The sequence below is a fragment of the Paroedura picta genome, chromosome 7 (genome assembly GCF_049243985.1).
Source record: "Paroedura picta isolate Pp20150507F chromosome 7, Ppicta_v3.0, whole genome shotgun sequence".
NCBI classification, from domain to species: Eukaryota; Metazoa; Chordata; class Lepidosauria; order Squamata; family Gekkonidae; genus Paroedura; species Paroedura picta.
Window position 1 is genome coordinate 122432166 of NC_135375.1, and position 17863 is coordinate 122450028.

Below are 17863 nucleotides of genomic sequence, written 5' to 3' on the forward strand. Positions count from 1 at the left end.
TTGTCCTGTTTCTGGGTGGAGTGCATTAGCAAGTGTTTCCCCTGTGCCTGGGCAGAGTTCATTAAGAAGTCCATCAGAAAGTGTTTCCCCTGTCTCTGGGCAGAGTTAATTAGCAAGTCCATCACGGAGCATTTGCTACGTTTCTGGGAGGAGTACATTAGCAAGTCCACACAGGGAGGTCCCCGTCTTGCCACGCCCTACCACTGAGTCTCCCAGGGGCCAAAACTACCAGGCCGCACCCAGCACGCCACCTCACACGGAGTTTGGCACGCTGCAGTCTACGCATGCGCAACCCCCCCCCCGAAGACCCCCTCCAACCAGCTCCACATGGGAGGGGCACTCGGCCAACCAGCTCCCCCGCCGCCTTCCTTCCGGCCTTATCCAAACCAACCAGCGTGCGCCGGGGGATACCTGCGCCTGCGCAGCATTCAAAAGCCGCGCGCCCCCGGAGCATTCCTATTGGGCAAAGAAACCACCTGTCCGGGAGGCTATTGGCCGTCAGGGTGACGACAAAAAAAGAAGACCCGCCTTACTCGGGTGAGTGTTCATTGGGCAGCCGGCGGCCGCACGCGCTGGGCCTGAGGGGCGGTGCCTTCCCGGGATTGGAGGAACTGCTTCCGGAGTGCGAGACTTCCTGCTTCCGGTGCACGGGGCGCCTCAGAGGAGGACGGGGCTGCGGCCGGCTGCGGAGCGGCTCTTTCGGGCGGCCTCGGCGCCTTTTGCGGCAGGCGCTGAGAGGAGCTTCCCGGCGCCTTCCTGCTTGTCGGCGCAGCATGCACGGTCAGGAGGCCCTGCCAATCAGCCGCCGGCCGCACTCTTGCTAAGCCTGTGACGTCAGCCGACGGGGAGGAGCCTTCGCCGCGGACTCAGGTGGGCGCTCACATGACGGCGGGTCCCTCTGCGCAGGCGCCGGGGGAAGGGGCTGGGGCGCAGGTGCCAACTCCAGGTCGGGGGATTCCTGCAGGTTTGGAGTTGGAGGAAGGGAGAGACCCCGGGAAGGTTTAAAGCAACCAGGTTTTTGTCGCCCCCCCCCCCCACCACCACCACCAAAGGGGAGCTGGTCTTTGCTGCCTGGGGAGCGGCTGTAATTCTGGGAGGCCTCCCGGGCCCGCCTGTAGCTTGGTAGCCCAAGAGACTATCCCTGGAGGGGCGGAGCCTGGCCTCTTGTGTGAGCCAGCGGGACCTCCTGGGGGCCTCCGATCTGGAGCGCCGGGTTGGATTCTCCTCTCCCTCTCCATGTGCAGCCAGCTGGGGGACATTGGCTCAGTTCTTCCAGAGCTCTCCCCGCCCCACCTACTTCACAGGGAGAGGAAGGGGAAGGTGCTTGGGAGCCACTGTGGGCAGTGAAGAGTAGGGTACAAAGAAAACCGGCTGTTCTTCGGCTGCAGCCTTCCAAGCACAAGATCTGTTGCCACCTGGGTGCTTCTCCTCGTGAGTAGCCAATCGTTCAGGAGCAACTCTTGGTGCTTCTGTTCTTGCACACACATGTGGGGCCTGAGCAGCGGTTATAACGCTCTCAGGCTGGTCAGATTTACTTGTATTTATACCAAACACTGGCCTGTTGTGCCTTCCGTCCAAAGTAACACTAGGCTGCCTTGCATTTCTGCTTTGAAAAGTCTCTCTTTGTCCCTTGTCTTTGCAGTTTTTCTGGTTGTGATGGAAATTGGGAGGCTTGCCCTGTTTATCAGAAGCCACATCTCATCTGCTGGTAGCTTTGTAGAATTAATGGGTTTGGGTCATTATGAACTGGCGTAGCATAATAATGATAGTGTCAGATTTCGGTTCAGATCCCCACTTTGCCATGGACGCTCACTGGGTGGCCTTGGGCTAGTCTCATTCATTCACTCAATCATTTTATATACCACCCTCCCTTGTGGCTCAGGGCGGTTTACACGGAACGAGAAAGAACAATACAGTATAACGTGGCAATAATGATGGAACAACATCAGCATTTTGACAGTCCCATGGTGGGTTGGTTCTGGTGTTGGTGTCATAGGGAGGAGTTCAGGGGGGGCACGTAGATGTTGTTTTTGGTCAGCCTCAACCGAATGCCTGGCAGAAGAGCTCCTTTTTGCGGGCCCTGCAGAATTGATCAATCTCTGGCAGGGCCCTGATCTGGTCTGGGAGCTCATTGCACCAGGTGGGGGCCAGGACAGAGGAGGCTCTGGCCCTCGCTGAGGTCAGACGAGCTTCCTTCGGGCCAGGGATTGCACTCATGGGGTTGCCATGAGGATAGGATCAAAGAGGGGAGAACATGAAGTAACATTCACTGCAGTAAAATTCATGACTGGTGAGTTAATGCCGGGCAAGTTTTTAAACTTTTAAATAGTTTTTATTCAAAGGGGGAAAAAAGAAAAGCTGCAATACTTTAAAAAAATAAAAAAGGAAATTGTAATTTTGCTGATTTTGTCATAGAAAAATGTGAAGTCTTTTATCTTTATAATTCATGACAGGGCTGACGTTTGAACCCAAGACAGACTTCGGTTTAAAAAAACAGGCCTGCTGCCACGATGTGTCATTTGAGCCGGAGTCACGAGAATTCTGCTGGCTCTCGTGGTTGTTGATTCGTTGCTTTCTCTGGAACATGATAGGGCCGGCCCACGGGGCAAGCAGCTTACTGTGCCCTAAGGAACTGGAGAGGCCCGCCCCTTCCTGGACAGCCTCTGACCAGCTCAGAACACTTTCACATCCTCTTCGTTTTGAAGAGGATTGCACAAAAGGGACGTAGAAGTCCTTAACTCTGGTGGCTGGGTTGCGTCACAGTTTGGAGACATGGAACTGTAACCGCTCCCGATGATGCGAACAGGAAGGAAGGCGTTTGTCTAACCAAGCGGGAGGTTTCACATCTTCTCCTCCAGGCCCAGGACAAAAAACACAAGTTATCGCAGCCTCTTGGGCTACCTGAAACAAATCCTGCCGCCAAACTGGTGATTAGCGACTCACCTCTTCTTGGTGGCTCACTCAAATCTCTCATTTGACCTTCTTTTACTGGTTTCCATGGGAGTTGCAGGGTGGGTTTCCTGCTACCAGGGGGTGTTTTTATACTGTTCATCACTTCCACCTTTGAGAAAGGAAAATCTCGGGAGTGAGGATTCGTGAGAAACGGGCAGGAATGCTTTAGCAAACTGGGAGTCCATGCGAATGGAGGTGGGCTTCCTTGCAAGACGGTGTAAAAACCCTTTCAACATTTTGATCTCTTATTTGTACCATCTACATCCTGTAGCCAATGTGGGCCAGAAGTGATGGTTTAGGCCAGGGGTAGTCAACCTGTGGTCCTCCGGATGTCCATGGTCTACAATTCCCATGAGCCACTGCCAGCATTCACTGGCAGGGGCTCATGGGAATTGTAGTCCATGAACATCTGGAGGACTACAGTTGACTGCTCCTGGTTTAGGCCACAGGAATCTCTCACGAGGCAGGGCAGTTAATACATATAACCACCATAATAATGGTGGTTCAGAGCTGCTTTAGACCTTTGCTGTACCGCAGCAACATGTTTCCCAGCTTGTGGGTCAGGCCCCAGAAGTGGGTTCCAGGCCAGCGTTCCCTAGTGGCAGCCCCCACCCTTTCCATTGCTCTCTCTTGTATTTTGGGAACCAAGATCCCGACCTGGCCCCAGCACCTTCCATTCGTTGGAATCGTTTCTTCACTGCATGTATATTTCGATCAAGTGGAATGTGTTCTGATAGTTCCTAGAGGGAATTTCTTAGAATGTTGTTTGTTTATTTATTGCATTTCATCCCCCGCCCTCCCTTTCTGTTCAAGGCAATCTACCTGGAACCACCAGTTTGTTGGTGGAGTGCAGTGCTCTTTGGGGGGCATACATAGGCGGTTTCTCAAATAGGGCCCAGACCACCTATGGCCTGCCATATATGACCCACGTATGAGGGCCTGCCAATGTGTTCCCGTAAGAGCCCTGGCTGCTGCATTCTGCAACCGTGGGAGTTGCCGGATCAGGGTAAGGGCAGGATGGACATGTTACAATTCTACGCTTGCCCTGAATCATTTGTACTTTGTTGCTAAGGTTTGGTAGCACAAATAGTCCCCAGTTCTAGTGGCTGAGCTTAAATCCTCCACTGGTGCGAACAGCTGCTAAAATGTTTCAGTGATGCCGTTGTCTCATCCTGTGGAGCTCCACTGAGTTTCACCTTCCCAAAGCTTCCAGAAGTTCACACCTGAAGTGGGGCTTCTGAGAACCCACACTGGAGAGACTTCTCCTCCTCCTCCTCCTCAGATTTGCCTAATCCTTTTCTATTTCAAAAGCCATCTCAACCGATGACCGTTGCAAGTCTGGCCAACTCTTATGCCTTCTGCTGCCAAAGGCATTGATGCACCAGCTGACTAAATTGGACCCATCCCAGCAGAAGTGCAATTGTGACCAAGACCAACTTCCTGTTCAACCTGTCCGGCACAAGCCTCGAGTCGAGGCGGAGCCTGTCACACCTGGGGAAGGAAGGCTGAACGCTCAGATATCCGTCTCTCTTGTTGTGTCATTAAACTACTTTCAGCCGACCCCTCCCCAGCTGGCTTCTCTCTGGTCGGAAGGCCTCTTGGTTTCTATCCCTCCTCTTTTCTCTCGCTCAGTATATTAAGGCTGCTGTTATCTTGTGCTGCTTAACAGCTCTGAGTCACTTTTCGAGGGTGGGAGCCCGGGGCATTTGAAAGGAACATCTTTTGGTGAAGGTTTTCAAGGCTTTTGTGTAACTTTGGTAAAAGCAGTTGACTAGAAGGGCTTCATGCCCTAATGCTGGTATCTGATTAAATGAGTTTTGACTCTAGGAAATTCCTTCCCCCGTGTTGGTTTCTAAGATGTTCCTGGGCTTGACTCTCTTGGATCCTAATGGTTGCCTTCCTAGGTATGGCCAGTTTGGTGTAGTGGTTAGGAGTGCAGACTTCTAATCTGGCATGCCAGGTTCGAATCTGTGCTCCCCCACATGCAACCAGCTGGGTGACCTTGGGCTCGCTACGGCTCTGATAAAGCTGTCCTCCTCCTCGGCAGCTCATAGAATCATAGAACCATAGAGTTGGACGGGGCCATACAGGCCATCTAGTCCAACCCCCTGCTCAACGCAGGATCAGCCCAAAGCATCCTAAAGCATCCAAGAAAAGTGTGTATCCAACCTTTGCTTGAAGACTGCCAGTGAGGGGGAGCTCACCACCTCCTTAGGCAGCCTATTCCACTGCTGAACTACTCTGACTGTGAAATTTTTTTCCTGATATCTAGCCTATATCGTTGTACTTGTAGTTTAAATCCATTACTGCATGTCCTCTCCTCTGCAAACAATGGGAACAGCATCATGCCCTCCTCCAAATGACAACCTTTCAAATACTTAAAGAGGGCTATCATGTCCCCTCTCAACCTCCTTTTCTCCAGGCTGAACATTCCCAAGTCCCTCAACCTATCTTCATAGGGCTTGGTCCCTTGGCCCCAGATCATCCTCGTCGCTCTCCTCTGTATCCTTTCAATTTTATCTACGTCCTTCTTGAAGTGAGGCCTCCAGAACTGCACACAGTACTCCAGGTGTGGTCTGACCAGTGCCGTATACAATGGGACTATAACTTCTTGTGATTTTGATGTGATGCCCCTGTTGATTCAGCCCAAAATGGCATTCGCCTTTTTTACCGCTGCATCACACTGCCTGCTCATGTTTAGTTTACAATCCACAAGTACCCCAAGGTCTCGCTCACACACAGTGTTGCCTAGAAGCGTATCCCCCATCCAGTAGGCATGCTTTTCATTTTTCTGAACCAGACGCAGAACTTTACACTTATCTTTATTAAATTGCATCTTGTTCTCATTTGCCCATTTTTCCATTGTGTTCAGATCTCGTTGAACTCTGTCTCTATCTTCTGGAGTATTTGCCAGTCCGCCCAATTTGGTGTCATCTGCAAACTTGATGATTAGTCCCTCCACCCCCTCATCTAGATCATTAATAAATATGTTAAAAAGTACCGGGCCGAGCACCGAACCCTGAGGTACCCCGCTACTCACCTCTCTCCAGTCTGATGAAACACCATTGACAACAACTCTTTGAGTGCGGTTCTCTAACCAATTCCCTATCCACCTAACTATCTGAAAATCCAGATTTATCCATCAGAACATCATGGGGAACCTTATCAAAAGCTTTACTAAAATCCAAGTAAACGATATCAACCGAATTTCCACGATCCAGCAAACCTGTCACTTGGTCAAAAAAGGAAACCAGGTTGGTCTGGCAGGACCTGTTGGAGACAAATCCATGCTGACTTCCTTGGATCACCAAATTGTCCTCCAGATGTTGGCAGATTGCTCCCTTTAATATCTGCTCCATTATCTTACCCCCAACAGTGGTCAGACTCACTGGTCTGCAGTTTCCTGGGTCATCCTTCCCTCCTTTTTTGAAGATCGGAATAACGTTTGCTCTCTTCCAGTCCTCGGGGACATCTCCAGTCCTTAAAGAGGTCCCAACGATGATGGATAAGGGTTGTGCAAGTTCTCTGGAAAGTTCTTTGAGCACTCTCGGGTGCATTTCATCCGGCCCAGGGGATTTGAAGTCATTCAGTGCAGCTAAATGCCTCTCAACAACCTCTCTGTCCATGTCAACCTGCCACCCAGACACTATCTCTTGGCTACTGCCATCTCTAGATGTGCCTAAACCCTTTGACCTGTGGGGGGAAACAGCTGTAATATAGGTGCCGAGCCGTTCTGCTTTCTCTGCATCCTCCGTTAGAGTTTGTCCATCTGCACCCAACAGGGGGTCTATTGCCTCCTTTACTTTACGTTTGCTCCTCACAACTGAAAAATCTTTTCTTGTTACAGTGGGCTTCCCTGGCCAATCTTAGCTCAAAGGAGTGGTTTGAATTAGGTCCTCAGTGTCCCAAATTCCTTGATTGTGTCTGCTTTATACACAACTGGAGCTATCTCCCAAGATTGTTCCCCAATTTCCTGCTCTTCCTCTTGCACCTCTTTATCGAGGGCCTGGACATGGGCGACGTGATCTCTGGGGTCCAAGGCTCACATTTTGGGAAGAAATGTTAACCTTTTATCCGCCTTGTTTCTCTTGTCTCCCTTTTCCTGACCCAGCATGTTCCTGGGCGGCAGGATGTCCCTGGCTCACGCCTGCATGCCTGCTATACTGCTCGCCCTTGCAATCTCCAGAGCAACAGGCAAAAATGAGTGCGATCTGGTGGGGGTGAAAGGCAGCGAGTCCACGCGGGAGCTTGCCCTGCTGAAGAGGTTGGAGCCGCTCGCCAATGAAAGGTACGGCGGCTGGGGCTCCCCGGGGTCCGCGAGGGTTGCCAGTCAGGAGTTGGTCTCTTAACGCCATGATTCCCAAAACGTACAGATGTCCAAAACACTGGCAAACTCAGAACTTCAAGCAAAAAGATTCCATAGTTTATTTCAGGAGCAGAGCTGGCAGGAAAGCCCTGCGATGCTTTAGATGAGGGGTGGTCAAACCGTGGTCCTCCAGATGTCCATGGACTACACAGTGTTTGCTGGCAGGGGCGCATGGGAATTGTAGTCCATGGACAGCTGGAGGGCCACAATTTGACCACCCCTGCTTTAGACAAAGTCCTCAGAATTAAAAGGACACTTTGTAGGGAGAAATCTTCCCCGCCCTTACTTATTATGTAGTTCACACAGAACAGTTCAAGGGAGAATGAAATACCTCGAGGGGCGGAAGGAGAGTCTAATGATTCTGGACTGCGAGGCAGTCTGGCCCCAGCCGTGGGAACACACTGTGTGTGTGTGTGTGTCCTGGCCGATCTGGTGCAAGTTGGGTTGAGGGGGATCACGCAAAGCGCCGGCCTGGCCTTGTGGTTGTCCGAGCAGGGAAAGCCCCGGCCATTGGTGCAGCTCTCCTCTCCCCCTGATGTCTTACAGTTTCACAACGACTAAGGACATCGGACACGAAAAATACAACTACACTTTCCGCGTGTGTCGGGAAGTAGACGGCGGCGGGACCGATGCTGGCCTAGTGCAGATTGACCAGGCGGGTAAAATAATTGTGGTGGGACGAATCAGCGAGACCCACATCGTCAATGGAAGTAAGCCGTTGTGTTTCCTCAAGCGCCGCTCTGCATTGTGCCCCCCGTCCCCCTCCCCAATCCCTCACGGGCAATTCCTGTCTTGACAGCTGACTGGATTTTGCTGACCTATAAAGGGGGGGAGCCCTATGGCAGCCACTGTGGGACGGAGAAAAGGAAAGCCATGGTCATGATCACCTGCAGCCGGAAGGCCCTCCGGGTGAGTACATTCTGAGGGAGAGGACGGATCCACCAGCTTTGGGGGCAAATTTAGCTCGTCATCTTCACGGCTGTTGAATGCTCGGTTAGGTGCATTCACCTATTTAACAGGTGAACTCCGCATTCAGAAAAGGAACAAGATGTAGGCCTGTGGGGGGACAGCACATCTTCGGAATATTCTTAGGGGAAGACTCTTTGAAAAGCACCCCACATCCAGGAAGTGTTCCTCAGGAGCCACATGCGGTTCTTAGACATGCCACCTGTGGGTCTTTGGAGCACTCCTTCCCAGTGTGTCCCATGTTTCATGGAAGGGGGAGAGGTCCAGCAGGTAAAATAGCTTCTGTCTCAAAGCAGCCATGGCCAGAGAAATGAGGAAGCTGAAAGCCTCCCTAAGGGGTGGGCCAGCGAAGTCACCGTGGTTCTTTGGTGGTTGATGGCGATGGCAGATGTGGCACTCAGTAAGCCACAGAGCAAGGACCACAGAGCTGAAGCCTTCCTTGTGATGAAAAACCATTTAAAGGCACCATTTGTTGCCCCCGGGAGGCTGTGCCACGTGACTTTTCTACCCAGTTGCCTGTTAGCTGGCTTCCAGCTGGCTTCCAGGCAGGGGGTGGATCTGTCTGGGAGAGGAAGTGGATACCAGGGGCCCGGGTAGAACTCTGGGCTTCGGCTTCTGTCCAGAACATTGAGATTCCTCCTTCTGCCAGGCTGCTGCAGGACTCCTTTTCTCTAAAAGAAGCTTTCAGCTTTTTGCAGGGCCTGCACCACGTCTATGGTTGAGGCCAGTGCAGAGAGGGCCCCCCCCAAAGGAAGGTATTCCACATTTTAAAAGTGAGGGCAAGCAGTTCTCCCCTAGTCCCCAGTGGGGGTAGGTGGGGGGTTGGTTTGCCGCCACGCTTGTTATTGGAATCTGTATCTCTGTTAATTTTGTAATTTTATCAGGGCTTTTAGGGGACTTTGTATCTTTATTTTTAACTTGGCCGGCTTGGCCAAGAGTGGCAGGAAGTAAATTCTAATAATAATAATAAATACAGGGGAGCTTCACCATACTGGCAGAGGAGCGAGAGAAGGACGAGGAATGTTTCTACCTTTTTGAGTTGGAGAGCAGCGTGGCCTGCCTTCCGGTGGACTCGCACCTGAGCGTGGGTTCCATCTTGCTCATCACGTGAGTTCCCTGACCCCCCCCCCCCGGAACACCCCCCCCTCCCCGGGTTTCAGTCCCTGTGTACTGTTTGCACGCCAGACACCCGGGTGCAAATGCAAATGGAATCACAATATGTTCACATCTCTCTCTTGTGTAGAGTCAGAAGGTCAACGGGGGGACCCTGTTAGCCACCTAGTCCACCTCCCCACTTGGTACAGAACCTCCATTGGGTGGCCCTCCAGCCTCTGCTTGAAGACCACTCTCCCCACCCCCTTGGCCCCAGTGACCGGTTCCATCACTGGATTGCTTTTACTGTTAGGAGCTTTCGGCTGATGCCGACCTGGGAAACAGGAGCCGGAGACAAGCCAATGGGTCGGAGTCTACAGGAGCAAGGCAGAACAGTCTAGGATGGACGGGAGACGACTCTTTGGCACACTATCCGGACCTTGTGTTGTCTAGCGCTTCAGAAGAGAAGGGAGGCAAGGCAGAGCTCAGTGCTGTCTGCTGAGGGGACACAGACTCTGCCATGGGCCGTGTCATGCTGAGTGTGTCCAGGCTTTTCCCCAGACCCTGTGACTGAAAGTGACACTGAAATGGCAGCACAGACAACTTGCTCAAAGCATCTGAACAGGGATGGGCACAAACCCAAGAACTCCGGTTCGGGGCAGCCCCTGAACTGAGACCCGGAGCAAACCGGCCAGGAGAAAGGGGGAGGGGAGCACCGGAGGAGAGTTAAATGGCTCCCACCCGTTTTGTTTCTCCCCGCCTCAAAGCAGAGGAGGAGGAATGAGACGGAGGGGTTGAATGACTTGCGGCCAGGTCAACAGAGCAGGCAGGCAGGCAGGGGCACCCGTCGGCCATTGGGCTGAAATAGCCCCCGAAGGCAAACCAGACAAAGTCCAGTCATCGGTTCAGGGGGCAACAAGCCAGGCCAAGTGTGTGCCGAATTTTGGCTTTGTGAACATCTGAGCTTTCTCTGGTTCAAGTTACAAGAGAAAGAAGAACAATTTATTCCCCCAAGGGAGGCCAGTATAGCGTTCTGGGATGGTAAAGGATTATGCTGCAGCTTCTGTCAGGTGGGAACCCTAATATGCTTCTGCTCCATTTCCCCCTTTCTGTAAGGAGCGGACTGGGGTAGACATCTTCTTTGCTCCCGTGCTTTAGATACGGCTGTCTGCACAATCTTGTGGGCACCCTAAGGTTTCCAGTGCCCATAGGTTGAGACGTAGCTGTAGGGGCTTCCCTTCCAGAATTTAAGAGGGTGGGGCGGGTCAGTAAGAAGCAGGAGGTGGGGACCTTCCATCACTCAAGCTTAGTAAACCAGTCAGTTTCCTGCCTAATTTCTAAACAGGTCACAGAGGAGACTTGTGGGCACTCAGAAGTTTTGGTCTCTCAGGGAAAGGTCTTCCGGGTTGGGGAGGAGGGTCAGAGCATTGGGGTCTGCAGCATGTGCCATTTTGGCTGGCCAGCCCTTCCCCCGCTCGCGTCCACCCCTCACATCTTCGGACTGTTTGCCAGGCACCTGCTGTGTTGACACACACTGCCCTTCTCTCCCAGGTTCGTCTCGCTGGTCGCAGTCTACATCATTGGGGGCTTCCTCTACCAGCGGCTGGTGGTGGGAGCGAAAGGCATGGAGCAGTTTCCCCATTTTGCGTTTTGGCAAGACATGGGCAACCTGGTGGCGGTAAGTGGCCGAAACAGAGACATCCGCAGCAGGGGGAGGCCGGCATCATTTCTGGGAGCTCCGCTTGTCAAGGGCTTGGGAAGAGCCTGGCCCCCAAGTGGCGGCTTGTTCAGCCCTTCAGGGGAGGTGTGCAGAACTCAGTGGCGCAAAACCTTCCTCTGCTGTCTTCCGAAAGCAAGCCCCCATCCTCCCCCCACAGTGGGAACTTGCTCCGCTGTGGGAAATGCTGCAGTTCCCTCTGCTCCAATAGCAGTTTTGACACAAGGGGAGAGAGAGGGCCAGTAAGTAGCATGCGCCTTTCCCATCCTGCACAACGGCGCACTGAACCTGGGACTCTGCCCCTGGGCCACAGCCCCTCCAAGGGAAGGGCATGGAAGCGTGAGAACTCTTCCTCCCTGCAGCTCGTAAATCTGCGCTTCCTTGGAGGAGTTGGCGTGACTTGGGTAGCTGATGCTGAACGCAGGGATGGGCCGAGGGCAGAGTTTCCTGCGCCGCTCTCCGGCCGGCCTGTGCATTGACGCCCTCTTGCGTTTGCAGGACGGCTGTGACTTCGTGTGCCGATCCAAGCCTCGAAACGTGCCCAACGCCTACCGCGGAGTCGGGGACGACCAGCTCAGTGAGGAACCCGAAGAGAGGGATGACCACTTGCTACCCATGTGAACCGCCTCCCTCCGACTCCTGTCCTTGGTGTTCACATAAGCAGGTGTTAACTCAGCCACTTCTCTCGCCCCTAATCTCTGCCTCTCACCTCGTAAGCTGCTTGCTTTCACTATGGCTGCCCTATTTTTCCCCCTCTCCCCCCTTCTTTATCTGAATGAATCCTCCGGTGAGGCAGGGAAAGCTGTAGTGTTGAGGGGCTCCTAGCCAGAACGTACTGCAGCAGAATGCTTCTCTGGCCTCTCACTGCCTCCCGAGGCTGGGGAAATCCACGGCAGCCTGACTCCTGCAATGGGGTTCGCCTTCATGGAGAAACAAGGGAGGAACCCTGAGGAGATGGAAGTCCGAGGAGAGCTGCTAGGATTTAAGTGATCCCACCCATTTTTTATAGGTCTTGTTCTAAGAAACACTGGATTTCTATTTTGAATGATTGAACTGTAATTTCCCCCCTGATCTGTCTAGCAATGGCACAAGCAAAGCTTGTTTGTACTTTTTTCGGGTCTGACTTCAGGGAGCTCTCCAGCTTTTTCACCCTCCCAGGTGGCTCAGTAGCCAAACCGTGTGAAGCATCCTTCCCCCCACCTAGACTTCAGGAGGTTTTGGGAAACACTGTGTTTAATTTTGTCAAGCAGGCTGAGTGGAAGTGGGGGGGGGGGGCAGCATCATTTTAGGGAGGGGTGAAGAGGGGCGAGAGAAGAGTCCCTTCCTTAAGCAGTTTTGGTTCAGGCACTAATTCCCTTTGAAAGCTTGATTAGTGAAGACGGGTCATCCAGCTTTAATGGTAGGTGTCGTAGTGGCAAAGACTGAACCGTCTCGTGAAGCAAGGCCACCAGGCCCCCCCTGGGGTCGGGGGTTCAGTTACACAGCAGGAGGGCAGGGAATACAGGAGCCTCCAGACCAGGAGAGCGCCAGAGTCTTTTCTGCTTGCTTATAGCCAGCATCCTCCTAGGAAATGTTAACTGAAGGCGTAGAACCACAAGGAGAGGTGAGTTTCTACCCGTTTACAACAGCTGAGAAAATGACTGCACCCTTCTAGCCTGTCTCAGCTGTCCCTGCTCTGTACTTTAGCCGAGCTCCTGAGTCTAATCTGTGCCTGCTTTTGCTTTGGGGTGGGAGGGGACGGGACAGGCAGAGACTGCTTGCTTTGGGGGTAGGCTTCCTTTTACGTCTGGTCCCAGGCAGAGGGCGGTGGTGATGTGCTGCTACCTTACCGGAGGGAAGTCAGGTGGCATCTCGGAGCTGAGGTGATGCAGTTCACATCAAGGGCCCTGGGGCCCAAATTTGCTAGCCGCTTCCTTTGGCAGGGATTACACACACAGTCCCTCCACTCTACTGGCTGGGCAAGGAGGATGGGCCTGCCCTTTAGGGACTGAAACCAGAAGGAGGAAAGAGCAGCTCCAGCAGCCCTCGATGGCCAAGCTTCTCCGCTTCAGGAATAAACAGAAGTCACTGTGCGGTGGTCACTTTTTTATGGTGGTGTTTGGAAAACTTTGTACAAAAAACTTTAAAATAAAAATGGCTTGAAAGCCCTGAAGCAGGTGTGTACGCAAGTTAATTGAAAGAGCTTGGAGCAACTCATTAATTCCCCCTCCCCCCCCCCAAAAAAAAACCTCAGAGTCTGCTTTGATATTGAAGTTCATAGTACAAGCTGGACAACAGAGATGCTAATGGTTTCTATGATTTCAGGCCAAACTCTGGCCCTTCAGTCCATGGACTACAAATACCACAAGCCCCTGCCAACATTGTGCTGACTGGGGCTCATGGTAACTGTAGTCCATGACCATCTGGAGCAGGGGTAGTCAACCTGTGGTCCTCCAGATTTTCGTGGACTAAAATTCCCATGAGCCCCTGCCAGTAAATGCTGGCAGGGGCTCTTGGGAATTGTAGTCCACGGACATCTAGAGGACCACAGGTTGACTACCCCTGCTCTAGAGAACCAGTTTGGCTACCTCTGGCTAAACATGTTGAACATCCTTTTGGGGCCAGTAGTGTTCATGTTGGACGTGAAGCTAGGAGATCCATTAAGATGCCTTCATGGTTGATGGACTCCCTGGCTGCTTGGCCGAAGGCGTTTCTGCCCTCCTGGGAGCCTGGGCACAAGTTCAGATGCAGCATTTGACCCCTTGTAGGGATGAGGCAGTACTTCTCCCTCCCATTACAATCCATCCCGCTGGAATTATTCGCAGTGAACTAAGTACAAATTTCTGCCCTTTTGTTCTGAGACAGTAGATTAAGGCACAACCACGGCAGGGGGGGGGGGGAGGTCCAGTAACATCACCTAAATGCTTTCTTCTTGACACTTCTGGTAGAAATGGGCTGCAGTTTAATAGTCTTTACAGAAGCAGATGCCCCATTTGGTTCCTAGATTGCCTTTGGACCCATACAAAAAACCACATTCAGCTACTGATTCTTGCTTCTGAAAAGCTCAATAGTGCTTGCACCTGTTACAGGTACTTCCTTAGCTGTGAAGAAAGGCACATCTTTGCTACAGAAGGAGGTGAAGGCTACAGCGATGGCAAGATGGTGCAGTGGGCAAAGTCTCTGCAGTGTAATTTTCAACTTCCTTAGTAGAAGGACCAGTGGATCTTTATCAGAAGTCTGCCCTAACACTAGTTAACTTTCTGACTACCAAGATGCTTCTCTTGTTCTTTATTCTAGGCAGCTGGCACACCTCCTGTCCAGTTATATCCCATCTTAAGCTCTCAGGGAATTAAGATGCCCCATGCCCTGACCCAGGCTAGCCGGATCTTGCCAAATCCCTGAAGCTCAGCAGAGTCAGCTCTGGTTAGGACTTGGATGGCAGAATGCCAGGGAGGGAGTCCTGGGTCCTGAGTCGGACCCAGCCACTGCTGGGAGGGTGGCCAGTAGAAGACTCCGCTGACCTCCGCTCGGCCAGCCCCCCGGCCACGTCATTCTTTAGTCTCCCGCTTCCCCGTTCCAATTCTGGCCACAACAATGGGCATCCCTACTCAAGTCGTTTGGTCAAAGCAAAATGTGAAAAGGCACCGTCTGTGGTTGGGCTACGCCGCTTGAACCTGCTGTGCGAAGCTCTCACTATCCTGGCCAAGCTATGGATCCAGTCCAAACAACCACCTTCAGAGGGGCGGGGGGCTTCTTCCGAGTGACAGCAGAGAGGCCCGCCCTAGCTTCACGGCAGTTCTCTCCGAACCTGGTGTGGGGAGGGGAATGGGATTGCAAGCCACTTCTGAGACTCCTCGGGTTAGAGAAAAGCCGGCACTCCGATGTGATGTAACATGTCAACAGAATGAGGACTAGCAGCTTGGTTTTTCTCCTTTCTGTTTGAACTGTTCTTTTTACTGAGGGAGTATTTTTGTAAAACAAAAATAAAACAGGCCTCTGATAAGAGGATACAAACCTGCTGACAGGAGTTGTCTCGTATGCTCTTTTTTTTGGGGGGGGGGGGATGACAAGATACAAAATGGAAAAGGCTAGACAAAACAGTTGGGGCTTTAGCACACTCAAGTTTTCCTCTGGATCTCAAAGGGTAGAGCCTAACCCCAGAAGATAGGTGTGGTGCTACAGACCTTTTTATTCGTTTTTATAAAAAGTGTCCACACGTACATACGCCCCTGATGCGCTCAGGTTATCTGAGGAAGGCTCCCCGCCCCCAGGCACTAGCCAGCCCCCCTCTGTCATCTGCAACACTTCCCTCCCTCCCCTGACCGGGGCCCCACCCAGCACCGGCTCCTGGAGAATTCCAGCTGTGGGGAGAAAAGGAAAGGCGGCTTTCGACATTTTTGGTGTTCTTCCCGTTCTGCCGACTGCCCTCCTCCGATAAGATCAAGCTGGACCAATATCCGGCATTAACCTGTCCTGGGAATCGAATAGTTTGGAGGAGTAGGGGGCTCAAAAGCAGCTCTCCTTCCTTGTCCCTTCCCCACAGAAGCCCCTAGAGACAATTACAAGAAAAAGCTCTCTTTGTGGCCACGTTTACCTTCAAGAGCAGTTCCGAGGCCAGGGACTTGTCCAGGCAGCGCAGGAGGTTCCTCGAGGGAGATCTCTCAAGGCCTCCTCGGAAGAGGGTCTTGCCCTCGACAGCACTGGCCCACTGGCTCACAAGAGAGGTCTCTTTCCTTCCGTGCGGCGTCCAAAGAGCTTGACGAAATGGCCTTGACACTCACCATGCTTGTGGCTGTGTCGTTAGGTTTCTTTGAGGACATTGATCTTGGCACAGATCTTGAGGGCGGGGCCCAGCTTGATGTTCATGGCACTCATGAGGTGCTCTTCCTTCAGCAGGAGCAGGGCCTGGCCGTCAATCTCCTGGGAGCGAAACTCCTCTGCAATTTCTTGGCAGCCTGCAGGGTTTAGGAAACGGAGCACAGCCTGAGGGCTGCAGAAAGGTCGCCAAGCCGCTTGAGGAAAGCGTGCAATTTGTCAGCCATTCTGAGCCCAATATGGTTAGAGCACAAGGCACCTAACTGCAGGCTTCCAGCTGTCCATAGACTACAATGACCATGAGCCCCTGGCAGCAGGAGCTCATGGTCATTGTAGTCCATGGGCATCCGGAGAGCCACAGTTCGGCCACCCCAACTTGGATCTGGGAGGCCCAGGTTTGATTTGCCACACTGCCATGGAAGCTTGCCGGGTGACTTTAGGCCCCTCCTGCACTCAGCCTAGCCCACCCCGCAGGTTTGTTGTGAAGATAAACTGGAGATGGGAATGTGGTGAGCCACTCTGGGATGTTTTCGGTGAAAGGGAGGAGGACTAATTGAGCAAATAAGTGACTAAACCTAGCATTTCCTGCTACCAAGGGCATAAATGTTTCTTGGCTCCCTATGATATGGTTCCTTTATCCTACCCAGATGGGGGAAGACAAAGGAAAAACGCACAAGCCAGCAGAAGTCAAGGCCACTGGACCAGGACCTGAGAAGGGGCAGATGCCACCACCCAAAGTCAACCCGCAGGAGCCCGGAACCCTGGCTGGGAATCCCTGCCCAACTCCAGCAGGGTGGGGGCCCCGGTGTTGGCAGAGGGAGTGCCAGAGCCTCACCTTGTAAGGATGCAATGAACTCGTACACTTCCTCCACGCTCCAGCGGCTGGGGTTGCTGGAGAGGAAGACCGGGTTGATGCCGTGAAGGTCAGTGCCCGCTGGGATCAGGCTCGAACTGGTCAGGTCTCGTTCTCCGTGAGCGGCTCTGACAGAGAGGGGTCCCGGGGAGGTGGGGGACAGTGCTTCATCGTAACTGGAGTTGTCGGACCCTCGGCTGGAATCTTCCTGGCCCTGCACAAACGGGGCAAATGAGGAGGAAAGGGGATGAGCACAGAGAAGTCCTTTCCCTGAGAAGCAGGACAGCAAACAGAACGCAGGCTGTACCACCCCGTCCCACCCTGACTTGGGCTTCGATGGCTGGAAAATACCAGTACGCACGCTGGGAAGCAGAGGTAACTGCTCAGCCAAGCCCACCTCCATCAGAATGTATTCTAGTGAGGGTGTGTTTTTATTTAGGACGTGCCTGAATAACTGCAATGGAAAAGTTTTAATTAATTCAGTGAGCGATGCAATTCTCCGTTCATATTGTGGTTCCCGGCATCGGTTAGAGGCATCGGTTGTCTGAAAGCAAGCCCACCTGGGGGCAGAAAGGGTAGGAACAGTGGCAGCAGGCAACTCCCCTCCCCCAAGAGAAGGTGGCACCCTCACCCGGTGGCGCTTGCCCTGGATCTGGGCCCGGGCAATCTCTGAGCTGCTGCGCCGAGGCCCCCTCCGCCTCCGGGCATAGCTGGCTTCCTGGATCTCCTTCATCTTCTTCCTTTGTAAGCGGAGCTGGTGGCTGCACCCCACGTTGTACCTGGAAGAAGGAGGGAGGGTCAAGCCTCACCTGCCGCAAAAGCCCCTGGAAGGCTGCCAGTTCAACCCCTCTCAGCAAAGGGTTGGCCGTCCGGAGCGCTCAAGGCCTACCCAGGGGCTGGAGACTCTGTCCCTTTGCTCGCCCGCCCAAAGCACAGAGAAGCGACAGTGGGCCTCACTGACTGCCTTTATACTGCATTCAGATCTTGGCGTGAGGAAGTCGGAATGACAAAGGAAACCGGAATAGCAGCCAACATCCCCTCCCTCTGTTCACTTCTGGGCTTCTTCGACAACATGGTTGCATTTCCACAAGAAATCAGCGCCGCTGTGGATGCGGCCTTGGTG

General features: G+C 52.9%; 2 protein-coding genes across 6 annotated transcripts in view; one reads left to right on the forward strand and one right to left on the reverse strand.

Annotated features, from left to right (window-relative positions):
• The first annotated feature begins 612 nt into the window (after window positions 1-612).
• Window positions 613-13245, forward strand: M6PR (mannose-6-phosphate receptor, cation dependent). The gene is made up of 7 exons (XM_077346267.1): window positions 613-870; window positions 7064-7240; window positions 7865-8028; window positions 8118-8227; window positions 9261-9391; window positions 10928-11054; window positions 11592-13245. Exons 2-7 carry the CDS (start codon window positions 7065-7067, stop codon window positions 11712-11714), a joined length of 831 nt encoding a protein of 276 aa, XP_077202382.1. The 5' UTR covers window positions 613-870; window position 7064; the 3' UTR covers window positions 11715-13245.
• Window positions 13246-13549: 304 nt separating this feature from the next.
• The window catches only part of PHC1 (polyhomeotic homolog 1), a 33144-nt gene continuing 28830 nt past the window's right edge, over window positions 13550-17863 (reverse strand). For 2 of the 5 annotated variants that reach the window (XM_077346266.1, XM_077346263.1), the window contains 3 exons: window positions 17372-17519; window positions 16723-16954; window positions 13551-16027 (listed from right to left, as the gene is read on the reverse strand). In XM_077346266.1, coding sequence (XP_077202381.1) covers window positions 15873-16027; window positions 16723-16954; window positions 17372-17519 — 535 coding nt within the window. In that variant the 3' untranslated portion in view covers window positions 13551-15872. Of the gene's footprint in view, window positions 16028-16722; window positions 16955-17371; window positions 17520-17863 lie in introns of all 5 variants that reach the window. The other 3 variants (XM_077346265.1, XR_013232743.1, XM_077346264.1) reach the window with 3 other exon arrangements.